Source organism: Pelodiscus sinensis, chromosome 1 (genome assembly GCF_052426305.1).
Source record: "Pelodiscus sinensis isolate ZL-2025 chromosome 1, ASM5242630v1, whole genome shotgun sequence".
Taxonomy (NCBI): Eukaryota; Metazoa; Chordata; order Testudines; family Trionychidae; genus Pelodiscus; species Pelodiscus sinensis.
In genome coordinates, this window is record NC_143052.1 from 111,030,011 (window position 1) to 111,045,755 (window position 15,745).

The following is a 15,745-nucleotide window of genomic DNA, read 5'->3' on the forward strand; positions in this document are numbered from 1 at the left end:
TTCTGGGGTGATCAGCATGACCAGCTGCACTGTCTGCTGCTTGTATTTTTTGGGATAGGAAAGAAATAATGGGAATTAGAGAACAGCCTTATAAAACTGAATTCTGTTGCACTGCAGCTCAAAGATTCTGTGGGCATTTGTTCCTTAAACCATATATTTACCTGAAAGAGAGGAGTCTGCTTTTCTGCACCTGATGCCTTGTCTATCCAGGAATCCAAGGGTTTCAGAGTGTTGGTGTTCTGAGTAACCACAGGAAACTTAGCTGCTAATGTAGGTCTGCTGGACACATGTAACTGTTGCTCCTGTTGCACTATCTGGAGTTTTTTCAGTAACTCTTGGGGTGAAATCACTCCAGAATTGATTGACTGGTTGCCAGAGAGGGAAAGTGGCTGATCAGGAACTTTGGACTGTTCTTTAACAACAGTCTGAGGCCCTAAACTTTGGGTTGGAAGAGAGCCATTGAAATAAACCAGACGTTGCTGGGTCATGTTATTTATCTGTGCTGCTGATACTGTAGCAGAAGTCCTGTTGAAAATTGAAGCTGCTGACCTTACAGGACCTGTTGCACTTGGGTCCATTTTGGTCATTGATCCAGACGGACCCTGCAGTTTCTGTAACAAACTTTGAGTGCCAGTTGTGTCCTGGTCTGGATGAGATGTTACAATACCATGAGAAGTCACAGGTTGAAAGAGTCCAGTAAAAACCTCCCCCCCAGAGCGGATATTGCCGTTTTCACACAGTCGATTCTCAGGAAGCTCAGAGAGTGGGTGAAGGTCTGTCCCACGCACCATAAGTTTTTGAATAGCTGGGCAAAGATGCTTCTCTGCTGAAGGTGACTGTCTGCTAGGTTCCTCATATGACAGTGAACGCACCACCCTCTGCCTGGCAGGAAGATTAAGTTGGTGATTTTTCTGTGACTGTTCTGAAACATCTTGGTATGTGGTAGGATTTTCTTTTTTTCCAAACAGTGCTGTCAGAGATAAGTGGTGTGGTTCAGGGTCCATGTTCTGTGAAGAAAGAGAGAATAAATGAACATAGTTCTTGTGCATTTGCATTAACTGCCTAAAGTGCTACCTTGTAGGATCAAAGGAACAGCCAAGACAACTGACCTTCACTCCCTCCTCTTAAGAGAATTATTTAATGATTCTGCCACGTGGCAGAAAAATATATTTTTTTAAAACAGCCTTGAAACTTCTGGTCTGTGAGAAACAAGCCACCTCTAGAAAAAAGGTACTGATTTCACTTTCAATGGCCAGGGAGAAGGGTCTCTTCTTAGCCACTAATAAAATATTAGAAAAAGCTCAAAAAGGTTACAAAGGGGAGAAAGAAACCTTCTGTTCTCTTGGGAAGTAGTGTCACTTTCTGTCTCTATCCTTACAAAGGCCAACTGGATGTAGCTTGCTGGGTTTTTGCAGTGTTATGTATTTTTAAGTTACAAAAAAGGAATCCATCATGTATGCAAATGCATTTGTACAAATTAAATTAATACATGAATAAAATAAGCAGAGTCCCACAGGGTAGTTAGAGGAATCCATCACGTATGCATGTGGCCTGTGGCCACAACTTCCTGAATTGAGAGATCAATTGTTTTTGCTTGAATCAGCATGTTTGTTTTTAACCACTTCGTTTTACACAGGAAAACTATTTTTTGTAAAGAGATACTCATTTTGCATGTAGACTATTCATTATTTACCTTAATTCCACTCCAAATTCTTGTACTATTTGATCTACGCAAGCATTCTCCTGTGCCTGATATGCTATTGCAGCACTAGTCAGCATGCAAATTAAAGTGTACCTTGCCTTGCTGAGGTATTTGTTGGTGCTGAGTTTCACTGGGCTTCACTGGTATTGGTTTGATCAGGTTGGGGTTGTCATAGATAGCAGAGGAACTAGTCATTTGTTTTGGCTCTGAACAGGTCTTACACTGCAACAAAAATAAAACATATTGGAAAGAAATAAATTATTACTTTAAGGAATGTTCTTCCCCAATTTTGCATCATAAAATTCCAAACTGGTTAAATCTTCAAGATACTAGCAATTAGCCTGTCATAAGATGGGATTTTCAGGTCTCTCCTAGTTTCTCATCCACTGTAATCCGCAGGTCCTTTTCTGCAGAACTGCTACTTAGCCAGTTGGTCCCCAGCCTGTAACAATGCTTGGGATTCTTCCATCCCAAGTACAGGACTCTACACTTGTCCTTGTTGATCTAGCCAGTTTTCTATCCACCTTACAGTCCATTTATCCAATCCATTCTTCCTTAACTTGCTGGCAAGAATATTGTGGGAGACCATATCAAAAGCCTTGCTAAAATCAAGGTACATCACATCCACTGACTTCCCCATGTCCACAGAGACAGTTACGTCAATGCAGAAGCTAATCAGACTGGTCAGGCATGAGCTGCCCTTGGTGAATCCATGTTGACTATTCCTGATACCCTCTTCCAAGTGTTTCAAAATGGATTCCTTGAAGATCCCCTCCATGATTTTTCCGGGGACTGAGGTAAGGTTGACCGGTGAATGTTAGGAGAAAGCTTTCTTTATATCCAGGTCATTCTTTAATAATCCACTTTGGGCTTTTGCACCGTCCTCTCAGACATGAAACAGACTACTGGAATAGACGGATCATGGGTCTAATATAACATAGCAATCCCTATGAAATTACTAAAACTACTTAGACATTTGGTGAAACAATTGCCTATCATACTGACTCGGGTGGCAGGTTTGCAGAACCTCTTCCCCCACTCAAATTCTCTCCCCCAACACCTGCCTAAGGCTCTAAAAGAAAGTTTGGGCGGGGAGAGGTGTGGGCTCTGGGAGAAATTTTGGGAGCACAGAAGGGAGTGCAGGGTCCAGGCTGTGGAATGAAGTCTAGGTGCTGGTTTTGGCTGAGGGTAGGGAATGTGGGACCTGGGAGCAGACTGAGAAGTTTGGAGGCGGAGAGGGAGTTCGGGGTAGGATGCGGCGAAGAGGGGAGAGGGTGCAAGTTCTGCAGAGAGGGAGGTGCAAAAGGGGGTGTGGAAAGAAGGGGTTAGGGGTACCATGTTTACCTGTGGCACCCCCTCCCCCGACAGTGGTTGCTGGGGGAAATAGAGGTCTTGGGGCACTGCTACCTGCCTCCTTCCCCCAGTGATTTAAAATGCCCCAGGAACCCCAGCCACCACTGATCAGCAGCTTTCTGCTGCTTGCTGGCATGTGTGGCCATGAGGCCTGGGGCAACGGGGACAGGGGGATAGTGTTTCCAGGCGCACTCTGGCAGCTGGAGCAACATACAGCACAAACACCATCCCCTTTTCCCTTGGCCTCAGGGAAGCACCAACAGCTGTAGGGAGCAAGCAGCAGGAAGACACGCTAGCCCCACTGCACTGCCCCAGCAGTGGGGGCAGGGGCAGCAGGCAGGGCCAGGAGATGCACTTGGGGGAGTGCACAGGGCATGGCAGGCAGGGAAATTTGGTGGAGACTGGCCCCTGGGCCAGGACTATCCTGGGTGTCAGGGCCCATGTAACTTGCTGCATCCATATAGTGACCCATGTCTCACTGTTTCATTGTATTCCTGTATGTGTCTAGAATCAGTGATTCTCAAACTATGGGTCAGGACTCCAAAGTGGGTTGCAACCACATTAGATATGCTGGGGCCAAAGTTGAAGCCTGAGTCTCGCTGCTCGGGGCTGAAGCCTGAGGGCTTCACTTCTAGGTAGCAGGGCGCAGTTACAGGCCCCCCTGAATGGGATTGAAGCCTTTAGTTTTTGGCTCCCACCCTCAGGGCTAAGGCTTCCATACCCACTCCCAGGATTATATAGTAATTTTTGTTGTCTGAAGAGCATCATGGTGCAATGAAGTTTGAGAATTCCTGGCTCTCATCTTCTAATTACAATGTAAGCTCTTTTTGGGGGAGGAGGGCCAGGGGAAGGGACCATCTATTCATTCTGTGCCTAGCACTGTGGGGTCCTAGACATGGCAAAGGCTCCAAGATACTATGGTTACTATGATATTACTTCTGTGAAAGAAATGACTGGGTGGTTTTGGTAGCACACACAAACCTGGCAGGATTCAAAGAATTGATAAGCCAGAATAGCTACCCAACAGTTAAAAATAACCTGAGAGCTATCCAAGGCAGTGTGGACTGAAAACTATCCAGCATATCCTTATCTAATACACCTATCACCATGAGAAAAATAACAAGAAAGAGAGGGATAAGTTGGTTTAATGACTGCATGAGGAGGCCAATGAAGAAGATCTTGAGGGCTATCAGAAAAGGCAGTGTATTTTATGTCCTGGTTTTACGGAATGCTGTGCTTGAGGGAACTTCCCTTACTGCCAACTACTTCTCAAAAAAAAAAAAAAAAAAGTTCAGTGTCTGTGTAGGCAGGCATTTAATTTCTAGAATGGTGCTTGGGGAAGGAAACGTCATAAAGAAGAATCAAAGTTCAATTCATACACCTGGAATCCAGCTGTTCTGCTTGAACCTGTGCCTCAGATGTTGGTTTCTGGAGGCACAAACACAGACCTACTAAAAGGACTGCTAGCAGCGAGGTGGAAAACATTAGTTCAGTTCTTGAATCTTCCTTCATGCTGTACCCATCTGGCATAAGGTTAGCAACTGCTTCAAGCAACAGGACTAGGAAACTATGACAACCAAAAAGTAAACTTTGCCCTGAAAGGAGAACTGCAAAGCAAAAATAGAACTTGAGTTAACTATAAAATGCTGCACGGAATGCCCTTTGGCTAGGATGGGTGGGCAACACTCAACACAAAGCTATATAAGCTAACCTGCTACAGTTTTCCCCCCTCAGTGTTAGAATACCCTAGAATGTGACCTCTTCAGTGAATTAGTGTATCTCAAATGCAGAAGTCTCATCAATCCATGTGCAGGTTGTGGCATTTGATGGCACATAATGGTGAATTTTAGGAGTTCTTCAAATGAGCTAGAAAATACCAAGAGAATTTCACAGAAGGCAAGAGAGACTGCTTAAAAAGTTAGACTGATTTTTGTGCTCGGTGTCTCAAGGTATGGTTAATAGGGGCAGAAGTCTAGGCTTAACTACAATTTCACTTTTGCTTTGCAGTTCCCTTTTAAAACCAGTTACATATCGATGTCTTAGAAAGACAAAATGAAAGCAATGATGTGAAGATTCAGGCTATATCTACACTGGCAGATGTAAAATGCTGGTAGTTACAGAACTGCTCACAGAGTGCTGCACAGAAACTGCTCGAGTCCACACTGTGCTCCTTGTGATGGTGAAGCATGTCCACATCAGCAGCTCTTGCAATGCCACAGAGTGCAGTGGATTGTCGTAGCTATCCCATTGTGCAACTGGCTGCAGGGTGCTTTGGGAAGGGTTTGCAATGCCACCTGGAGCAGTAAGCATCACATGAAGCAGGTTTCCCAATCCCATTGCTCCACAGTCATCTTGCTACAGAAGTAAGGGGGAAGAGGAGCATGTGACAGGGAACAGAGTATGTGCGGCAGGCGAGACATGGTGTGTTTTGGGGGATATCAGTATGTGGTCTTGTAAGTTCAGACAGTGGCAGGAAGCAACTCTTCAGGCAGGGGGTCTCTCTCTCTCTCTCTGTCTCTCTCTGTCTCTCTCTGTCATCAACTGCTAGAAGTGGGCCTTATCCTCCCTGACTGAATTGACCTAGTTATCTCTAGCCTTACTCTTGATTGGAACTCTCTTCTTATGCCTGTATATTTATACCTGCCTCTGGAATTTCCACTACATGCATCTGACTAAGTGGGTCTTTGCCCACGAAAGCTTATGCTCCAATAAATCTGTTAATCTATAAGGGTATGTCTACACTACCCCGCTAGTTCGAACTAGTGGGGTAAGGTATGCATACCGAACTTGCTAATGAAGCCCGGGATTTGAATTTCCCGGGCTTCATTAGCATAAAGCCGGCGCCGCCATTTTTAAAAGCCGGCTAGTGCGAACCCCGTGCCGCGTGTAGCCGCGCGGCACGGGGTTCGCACTAGCCGGCTTTTAAAAATGGCGGCCCGGCTTTATGCTAATGAAGCCCGGGAAATTCAAATCCCGGGCTTCATTAGCAAGTTCGGTATGCATACATTACCCCGCTAGTTCGAACTAGTGGGGTAGTGTAGACATACCCTAAGGTGCCACAGGCCTTCTCGGTGTTCTTGCAGATTCAGACTAACACGGCTACCCCTGTGATACTAATAACGTTAAAGTAGCCATATTAGGTTTTATGTTAAAAAAGTTTCCTTTGCATTATATCAACACTGAGTGGCATATGTCTGGTCTATTCACCAAGCTTTGTTAGGTTCCTCTGGAGTTCCTTTGCCTTTAAGTTTATGCATACAATGTCCACACAGGGAGTTACGGTACAGCACTTGGTGCGCACTACTATTCATACCCCTTTAGTCTGAGCTTGAGGGCACTGCAGAAATGCCCATAAGTCCTAAGTCACTTTAGCTCTTTAGAGAACTTTACCACTGGACTTGAATGAAAGAAAAGCTCTTAAATGCCCTGAAACCTGCTCATTTATCTTGTTTGTTCCTACTCTATGGCTCACAAAACTTCCATTACCCTCCTGAATCACAGAAAATGCAGAAGGACTAATAAGCAGACTTGGCAAGCTGACTTCAGCAAAGTGAATCTTCAGACAAACTGGCAAGAAAATATAACTGTAGTGAGGTGGCCAAAAATCAGTTGTGAAGTATATTGGCGTTTAATGCAGGGATGTCATTTGCTATGATGCAAAAGGAATAGCTGCCCTTTCTCCTCCCCCCTCTGACTTTTCTTTGGTTTATATATATATATATATACACACACACTACATTATCTCGTTCACTTTTTATCCCTTCCCCAGACTCTACAAGATTATATACTGCAACCATGTTCTAGATGCTGACATAACTTTGCTCCTCTCCCCCAAATTTTTCTGAAATGATGCCCCTTTTTAATGTAAAAATAAATCTGTCACTATTTGTCCCCATCCTCCCCCCATTACCTAAGTTTATGTTACTAAGGACACTGACATGCAAACATAATATTTAGTCTGTAAGAGGTTAGCTATTCCTATTGCTCATACCCCACCTGAATGCAAAGTGCTATGTTGCATAATATTTCCGTGGCAACCAATTAAGTTTCAAACATGGAATTATGCAGGAGATAAGAAGAGACAGCAAATGTATAAAATATTCAGAGATCTTGTTTGTACACAAATGTAAGAACAAAATATTTTTGTATTTTTCTTCCTCTATATCCTACTACAGGAATTTATATGTATAAAGGAGAAAGAGAGAATTTTCTTCCTGATTCTTTTCTAGATTTTCCAGAAGGTACCATTATAGTTTTTTCAATATTAGTTGTACTCATTTTAATGTATGCCAATCAACAAAGTTTTAATCCAAGCCTAGGTACCAATTCAGGATTAAATTACATCAACAAGTCTCCTCTTTTGTCATTTGTTTAAAGCATTAAACTCATCTTAAACAGAATAGTTCTCAAGATGCTGGTTTTAAAAGCAGCTTTGCCATAAGAAACAAAGGCTACATTTCACAGGAGTGGAGAAAGTTCATTACAGCCTTACTTAAAATCTTATTAGTAACCACATTTCACAAAAGACATAAAAATCACCTCTTTAAATTGCTTATATTTAAAAAAAAAGTTCCCAGACCCAAAACACTTGCATGTTATGAGCTCCATTATTCGACAGTATTGCATATGAAAGAGAAAACAGCAGCAGAATCTAACGGAGGCTCTGAAATAATTTACACTATTGATATGAATAATTGAAATGATTAGTCTTTTATTCAGAAAGGTAAAACATTTTGGGCTGCTCAGTAATAAAGAGAAGAAAGTTAATTAATCCATTAGTTACTTAGGTGTCTCCAGAACACAGAGGAAGCATGTGAGATCCGATTACTCTAGGTTTCAAAATCTTTTCATTTCCATCCATCCATCACTAAACTACATCTCACCAAGTACTAAAACAGTTACTTTAGTTACTAGGGGTCTTCCTAAACAAACCTCAATGTATGGAAAAGACATTAGATATTTGTCGAAGAGACTAAGAATAACTCCTCGGCAGCTAGAAACTACCATGAGCATCCATATCCACATCTGAAAAGTTACAGATCTTCAGGATCAATAACTATGCAAATCATATTTGAGATTCATGTGTCAAAATCAAAGTCACTGAAATGTACCCCACAAACTCCCCTCACTTAGAGAATACTTAGTCCTATCATGAGTGCAAAAGTCTGGATTAGGTGACCTCTTAAGGTCCCTTCCAGACCTATGATTCTATGATCACTTAATTCCTCTACAGAAAAACAAAAAAATCCCTGTATGTATTATTTTTCTTTTAGTAACTTTTACGAAAAGGCCCTACATGCTTCAGAAGACAAAACAATAAGAAACGGTGTCATGTTAGTGTGACCCAAAGGAAATTTTACCCAGAGTAAGACTGACCTTGGTGTATTCATCTTTGGCCTTGGTAAGCATCCGTAAAATATCCACTTCTTTGCTATCACCAGAGCTCTGGATCATTGGAGAGGCTCCTGTTCCAGCCCCCTGCCGTGCTTTGACTTGCTCCTGCTGAGTGAGACTGGAAGTGAGGGTAACATGGGAATCCATAAGGCACAAAGAAAATATCAAGTTCAACCACAATTATTTTTAATCATTAAACAAAAACACTGGAAAGGTTTTTATTTATTTACAGTCTATATGAAAGGATGGCTTGACCGGGGACAAGATACAGTTTCCTCCAAATTCTGTGCACACAGGGCCATAAACACTTGAATTTCTGAAACTCAAATCACACATTCCATAGATAGAAGGTACAGGGAATTTATAGTGTTACTCAGTACTGACTAGTGGTGGGAGGTGGGGAATACACACAATTCAGTCATTAACTTGTAGTAAATGACCAATTTCCTGCCCCAGCTGTTTTATAATTGCAGCATAATGCTGAGAGTTCTAGCACACAGCCACTTGGCTGAGCTACAGGGTATTTTTTATCTATATGAAATGCTGCTATTATAAACCACTACACATGGTTTCCAATAGCATGAATCCTCTGAAAACTAGTCTTTATTATAGAAAATTACCAGTTTGAGAGTACCTAATCACCACCAACAGCAACTTGAGCTAGTTAACTAACATTAGCTGTTAAAAAGCCTGTTTCCTGGGGATATTTGTATGAATTGTTTCTGTATCAATTATTTCTCGGATCACAATTTATCCACTTCAGTGCTGTAGGACATACAGCAAAAACAAAACAAAACAACAAAAACAAAACAAAAAAAAAAGCCACCACCACAAACTAATCACTACCTTATAGACATCTCTGTGTTTCTCGCAGCATGTATGTCTACAATGCTGACCTGTAGACATACCCTAAGGCAGTGGTGGGCAACAATTTGACCACTTCGGAAATTTGTAAGGTAGCCACAGGCTGCCCTGGAAGGGGTGAAGCCTCAGGTGGGAGGGGCGAGGCTAGAACACGTCATGCTTCTCCACCCACAGACCCTGATTGGTCTGTGAGGGGTGTGTATGTGAATTCTTTATCCCTGTTCCCCCCAGAGAGAACCACCAGCAGTTCTGAACAGCTGGTGGTTCCCTCTAGGCACCTGCGCCCCTGGCAGTGGGAGGAGACTTTGCATGCTTCCCCCCAGGTCAATCAGGGCCTGGGAGCAGGAGGAGTATGAAGTCTCTTGCTCCCTGCCTTCCGGCGTGTGGCACCTAGAGCCAACCATTAGGGTTGACTCTACGCACTGCACGCTCTCCTGTCCCTAGGTGGGGAACTGACAGGACTTCCACGGGCCAGATTAGGCTCGTGGAGGCCTTTTTGCCAGCCCCAACCCTAATGCCTCAAAAACATTGATTACAGCATTGTATCAAAACATTAAGCACCTCAAATCCATTCCCCATCAACAAACAAACATTGCCAAAAAGCAGGCATATAGCACTGTAAAAGAGCAAGCGAGATTAGATATAAAACAGTAGGCAGAGAAAGGACAGGCTCTGCCACCTCTGGACTCTTAAAGCAGTGAAAAAGCTAGGTGAGTGGACATATTTAATACTAACAAAAATGAAATGTTGTAGAGAAAATATAAGCTTTTATGTGAGCATGATTTGATTGTATAATTAGAGTTCATAAACTTTGACAATTATTTTATTAAGCAGATAAATATATTCAAGTCTGAACTAATTAAGACCTTGTCTCATGTTTCAGAAAAGTGACAAATAACTTAATCTTGCATATTTTGTTAAAAAAGGGAAAAAAGAGAAGGGGTTGTTCAAGTTTAACATGGAAAGGACATACAAAAATACAGAAAAAACCTGCAGGCATCCTTTATGAATGCCCCTCATGAAGCTCCTTTTTTATTCTTGCCCCCTGTAATGGTAATTCCTTTTAAAATCAGTCTCCCCCAAAAAAGGGAGAAAAATTATCCATCCAAACCCCCCAAATAAGTACTTTTTCATTGAGACACTCTCTGAAATAGATGTGTTAGGTTTTAGAGAATAAATCAGATGGCCCATTACATTCTGATACAATTTGAAAGATACTGAATTATGTAAAGGCATTTATTTTGCCTGCATATTTACTGGTAAAATAAATATAAACGGGGTTAATATTCAAAACAATAAAATGTGCATGTATATACCGAAGCACATACACATAAAGAGCACAAAAATTCCTGTTCACCCATCACCACTTACTTTTTCATGAGTTCTGCAATTCTTTGGCATTCTTCCTTATCATAAAACCAAATTCCATAAATGGACACTGCAAATGCACAACACAAAATATGAGCATCTTCTCTCACAATATTCTATCTGACAGTAACCTCCTTTGGAGTGGGTAGTTAACGGTGACTTGAGAAGGATTATTTAAAAAAAATATTTTAAGAAAGATTTTTTTTCTGATTACAGATATGTCAACTCTGGTATTCCTTGATTATGCTGGAGGATTTATTGGATATCTTAGATTTTACATTTCTAATTCTCATACCTGCACTGAGAGTGATGGAGTATAGAATCCTTTTCTCCATGTAAGTTATTTGAGTTAAACAGTTAACAAAAGATAAATTATTTCTCTTCTCAAATTGCTTGACTTTCACTTGCTTAGCTTTTGTCATGCCATCATTTTACTAGCTCTCAGTTATTAATGTATTATATGTAGACAGAACCCGAATTAGTAATGCAATAAGAAAGGAGAAAAACTGTTTAAAAACAAAAAAGAATCTTTTAGTCTCTTTTTACATACTATCCAAAGTAAAAGCACCCCAATTTTTCCCCTTTGCAGATCACCTTTAATGTTCCCCATTTTCACTCTTCTTTCTCTCTTCCCAAAAAGAAGCACATATCTACTAGATTAAGATGCAACCAATCCCGGGATTGGAAAACACAGTCCAGTCCACAAACATAACTTCCTGCAGCACTGACCAGCAGCAGATTTAAATTTACTGATAATATAATCTTTTCAAAACCATCCAGTCTTATGATCTAACCACAGCAGTAAGGAAACCATGAGACTGCAATTAACAGTGTTGTAGCTAACATATTAACATTATTTTCTTGTTCAGCCCAAATCAGAAACATGCTACAAAACTGTGTATACCTAGAAGGGTACAGCTATAACAATATTTCACTGTTAAGCATCTCAGAAAGGAGCTTTTATTTATGCAGGTCAGGGGAACTGTGCTAACTGTAACCTTGTTATAATACAGTTATTGCTAATGTGGTCAGCAGCGTAGGGATAATGCCTTATCTGAAAAGGATATAAATGATAATAGAAGACAGCATCTTAACACAGACTGTTAATTAAAATCATTGTCATGGGTCCTATAACTCACTATTATGATGGTCCAATGCAATCACTCCTTCTATTCTACACATCTATTTTCATTCCACAGTGAAACTGTGGAAAGAAAACTTGGCATAGGAGGTTTAAGCTGGAAAGGACTTTAACATTTGAAAAGAAAATTAGTTTACAGCTGTTTGTAAAACACAGAAGTGCAATGAGCCCTCTGCCCCATTCCCCCTCAAATTTTTAGCCATTTATTATTTATAAGTCCTTTGTATAAGTAAAAAAGGACTGAAGTTACATTTGCCAGATGATTATCTTTAGATATGACTTAATCACAGTACTCTGGCAGGTAAAGGAAGGAGACCAGAAATTCAACAGACAAAGAAAAAACACATTTTAAAATATCTGGTGCATTTTATTAATATTGATAGTGTCATGATGATTTTTATTGTCTAAAGACATTTTACACCAGGGTGGGCAATAATTTTTGCCCAGGGGCCCACTTAAAAAATTTCTGAAGTAGCCCTGGGCCACCCCAGAAGGGGCAGGGCCTAAACAGGAAGGGACAGGGCTACCCCACCCCCCAGAGCATAATTGGTCTGGGGGTGGGAGAGCCCCTTTGGGGTCCCCCCTTCCCACTAGGCACCCATGCCCTGGAAGAGGCTTGGCATGCTCCCCCATCCATAGGCGAATCAGGCGCTTTGAAGCGCCACATGCTGCTCGCAGGGTGGGGGCAAAGTGGAGAAGGCTTCGGGCACCTCCCCTCCCCCAGGCCCTAATTTGCCTGGGGATGGGGAGCAGCAGGCCCTGTGTGGACCGAATCTGGCCCACGGAGGCGCTTTTGCCCACGCCTGTTTTACACCATAGATTGTGATGGTTCCAAAACTCATGTATACATATGTAACAGAAAGCTGTTGCTATGAATTATAAAATGACCATCTTATAGAAAAGTAAATTAAACTTTAAAACCTACATTTCAAATACTAGGTTTATAACCAACCAAAATAAATGCCAGGAATGTTAAGCCACAACTCTTAAAAAATAAACATGGGATCTGTTTTTAGAATCCCTAATTAGTAACAGAGTAGGCATAATTTTTTTTTAAAATATCCTTTTTTATACAAAATAATTGAAAAATTCATTGTTCTGTTAGGTCTTGTTTAAACTACAAACAGTACAATAGCTGAATCCTTCTATACAGTAGAGGACAGACATCACTGAAATACAGTTAAAACTGAACACTATTTTAAAGAATTTTACCAAACCATTGTTAAGATTCTGCAAAGTCTCATTTGCCCAGTCATGCCCAACTTGTGTTTTAATTGTGTGAAGGTGTTCCTGTGTTGCCAATGGGAGACTAGTATGGCAGGGCTCATAGTGTAAGACAGACAATAGTTGCCTGCTATATCTTTAATTAAAAAAAACTTTATTCCTCCTCTAGTTGGTATAATCCAAAAACTCCTAAATCAAATGTTTGTGTGACTGAGATTTGAGTATTTTTTAAAACAAGTTTATATTTGACACTTGGGAGATTTGCATCACTAAAATCAATTACACATTAAGGGTCCATCTAGACTAAATGCCTTTCTTGAAAGAGGCTTTTTCAAAAGATACTTTCGAAAAAGCCTCTTTTGAAAAAGAGCTTCTAGACTACAATCAGTACTTTCGAAAAAGCAAGCTGCTTTTTCGAAAGACAGCACCCAGGCAGTCTGGATGCTCTCTTTCGAAAAAGCACAGTTTGCATTACATAGCGCCTTTTTTTGAAAGGGCACTTTCGAAAAAAGGTGTTATTCCTCGTAAAACAAGGTTTTCCGCGATCAAAAAAACTGCCAGGTTCTTTCGATTTACTTTTGAAAGAACGCGGCAGCAGTCTAGACGCAGGGGAAGTCTTTTTGAAAAAAGGCCACTTTTTTCTAAAAAACCCCTGTAGTCTAGACACACCTTCATAGAACACAATAAATAATCTCCTTGTTTGTTAACATGGTCTAATCCAACCCCCTATCACTTTTGGCCATGGACAATTTAAAATCTGTAACAAAAAGCAAGAACAACCCTGCAGATTTCAATTCCTGTGACAGAACATGAGCAGAGAGAAGGCCTCTCTAATTATCTGAATAAAAGACTATTTTACATTTCATAGGTTGTAATGAACAGTCTGACATGCACCAAGGAGCAGACAACCAGTGCTGATCACAGAGCATGGAGGGTTGAATGATCTGGCCCATTCAGGTGACATTCCACCACAACAGTTGAGGTTTTTAATCCTTTTTTCTGGTAGCCTCAAAGCATATATCCACTAGGGTTGCTAGGTGTCCGGTATTCACCCTGACAGTCCAGTATTTTTGCCTCCTGTCTGGTAAAAAAAAAAATTCAGAAAATACCGGACACCTAAAATGTCCGGTATTTTCTGATTTTTTTCCCTGGCCAGGAGGCGAAAATGCTGGGCATCTGACAACCCTACAAACACTCAGCACCTGGCCTCCCCTTCCCTCCCGCCCCCCCGTCCCCAAGTCCCCCCTGGTTCCCAACACCCCGAGCCCCCCGACCCCAGCCCCCATGCTTATCTGGTTCCGCAAGGCTGCCGGCACAAAATGGCTGCTGACCAAGGGGAAGCATTTGGGTCTTAGTGCTCAACCATTTCCCTGTTCCTATCCCTGCACTCTTAAAAGGGGGTATGCTGTTTTCATGCTGTTTTATTTTATTTTTTTTGGCTTAAGTCTTGGAGTCATCTTCCCCCCCCCCTTTTTTCCCTTTCAACAGATTTTTTTCCCCCGGTGTTTTTTTTTGGGGGGGGGGGGGGAGGAGGAAGGAAGAGGGTCGGTATTTTTGTTTCAACCATCTGGAAACCCTAATATCCACACTGCAGAGTTAGTCCACAGGCTCGCTCTCTCCGAGGTGTTGACCCTAACTCCCTTCCTGTCCACCCACAGGAACCGCACATACAAATTAAGTGATGCTCTCAACCCAGGTTATCTGGTCCATCTGGAAGTATAAAGCCAGGGCTCCATTGTCACTCAGGCTGGCAGTCTCTCCACTTCGCAGTGAGCACACACAGTCACTTGAGGGCTATTGTCCTCAATACCTTCTCAAAAGCACACACATTTTTTCCACAGCTAAATAAAGATTTTTACCAAATCAAATTAAGGATTCAAAACCAGTCAATGGCTTATTGTAGAAACTAAATTTAATATATTTAGATCACAACATCAAAGCCAATTATAAAGTTTTCCTTTGAAGTACCTCCCCCAAAGGTCTTTTGACAAATCTGGTACAAGGCAGATCTTGGTGCTACGCAAGTTGGGCCAATTAAGATCAAATTAGGTCCTTTTTTAGTTGGAGCATCAACCTGGAAAAGCTCTACTTAAACCAGAAATTTTAAAATATTTGCTGGTGAACATACCAGACACTCAAAACCAAACAACTTTACAGTCTACTTGTAGCCATGCTGGTCCTTGAAGAAGAGCTCTGTACAGCTCAAAAGTTTCTCTCACCAACAAAAGCTGGTCCAATCTAAGATATAACCTCAACCAATTCAGGAATTTACAGTAAATTCTGTTTTGAAACTGGCCTTTGTTTTTGGTTTTTTTTTGCTCCCTCCCCCCCCCCCAATTCCCGGGTATTGACACAAACAAAAATTTGGATTTTACCCATTTTAACCTCAATTTTGCAAGTGCTGGAATGCCCTGCGTTTCCAGCACCCTGCCAAAAGGAACAGAGCACTAGCACACAAATCAACTGCCACTTGGCAGCCAAGTGGGGCTCCCTGCTTATCTCACCCCCTTATCACCAAACTCCCTGTGCATTAGGGGAATGAGACAAATATGGACACAGGCAGGCAGTAGTTGGTCTGCCTTCTCTGCCAGACAGAGCCTGCACCTGACTCTGGCACTTCAAAGTGACTCTAACTCTGTGGTGTCCAACATGTTGCTACTTGGCTGGTTGAGTGTAGCTAGCGTACTATAGCAGTAGCC

General features: G+C 41.7%; 1 protein-coding gene across 7 annotated transcripts in view; it reads right to left on the reverse strand.

Annotated features, from left to right (window-relative positions):
* DCP1B (decapping mRNA 1B) overlaps nucleotides 1–15,745 on the reverse strand; it is a 57,583-nt gene that overhangs the window by 17,790 nt on the left and 24,048 nt on the right. For all 7 annotated transcript variants that reach the window (XM_075896671.2, XM_075896675.2, XM_075896691.2 and 4 more), the window contains 4 exons: nucleotides 10,685–10,751; nucleotides 8,432–8,567; nucleotides 1,796–1,924; nucleotides 162–1,007 (listed from right to left, as the gene is read on the reverse strand). In XM_075896671.2, the coding sequence (XP_075752786.2) occupies nucleotides 162–1,007; nucleotides 1,796–1,924; nucleotides 8,432–8,567; nucleotides 10,685–10,751 (1,178 nt within the window). The remainder of the gene's footprint in view (nucleotides 1–161; nucleotides 1,008–1,795; nucleotides 1,925–8,431; nucleotides 8,568–10,684; nucleotides 10,752–15,745) is intronic.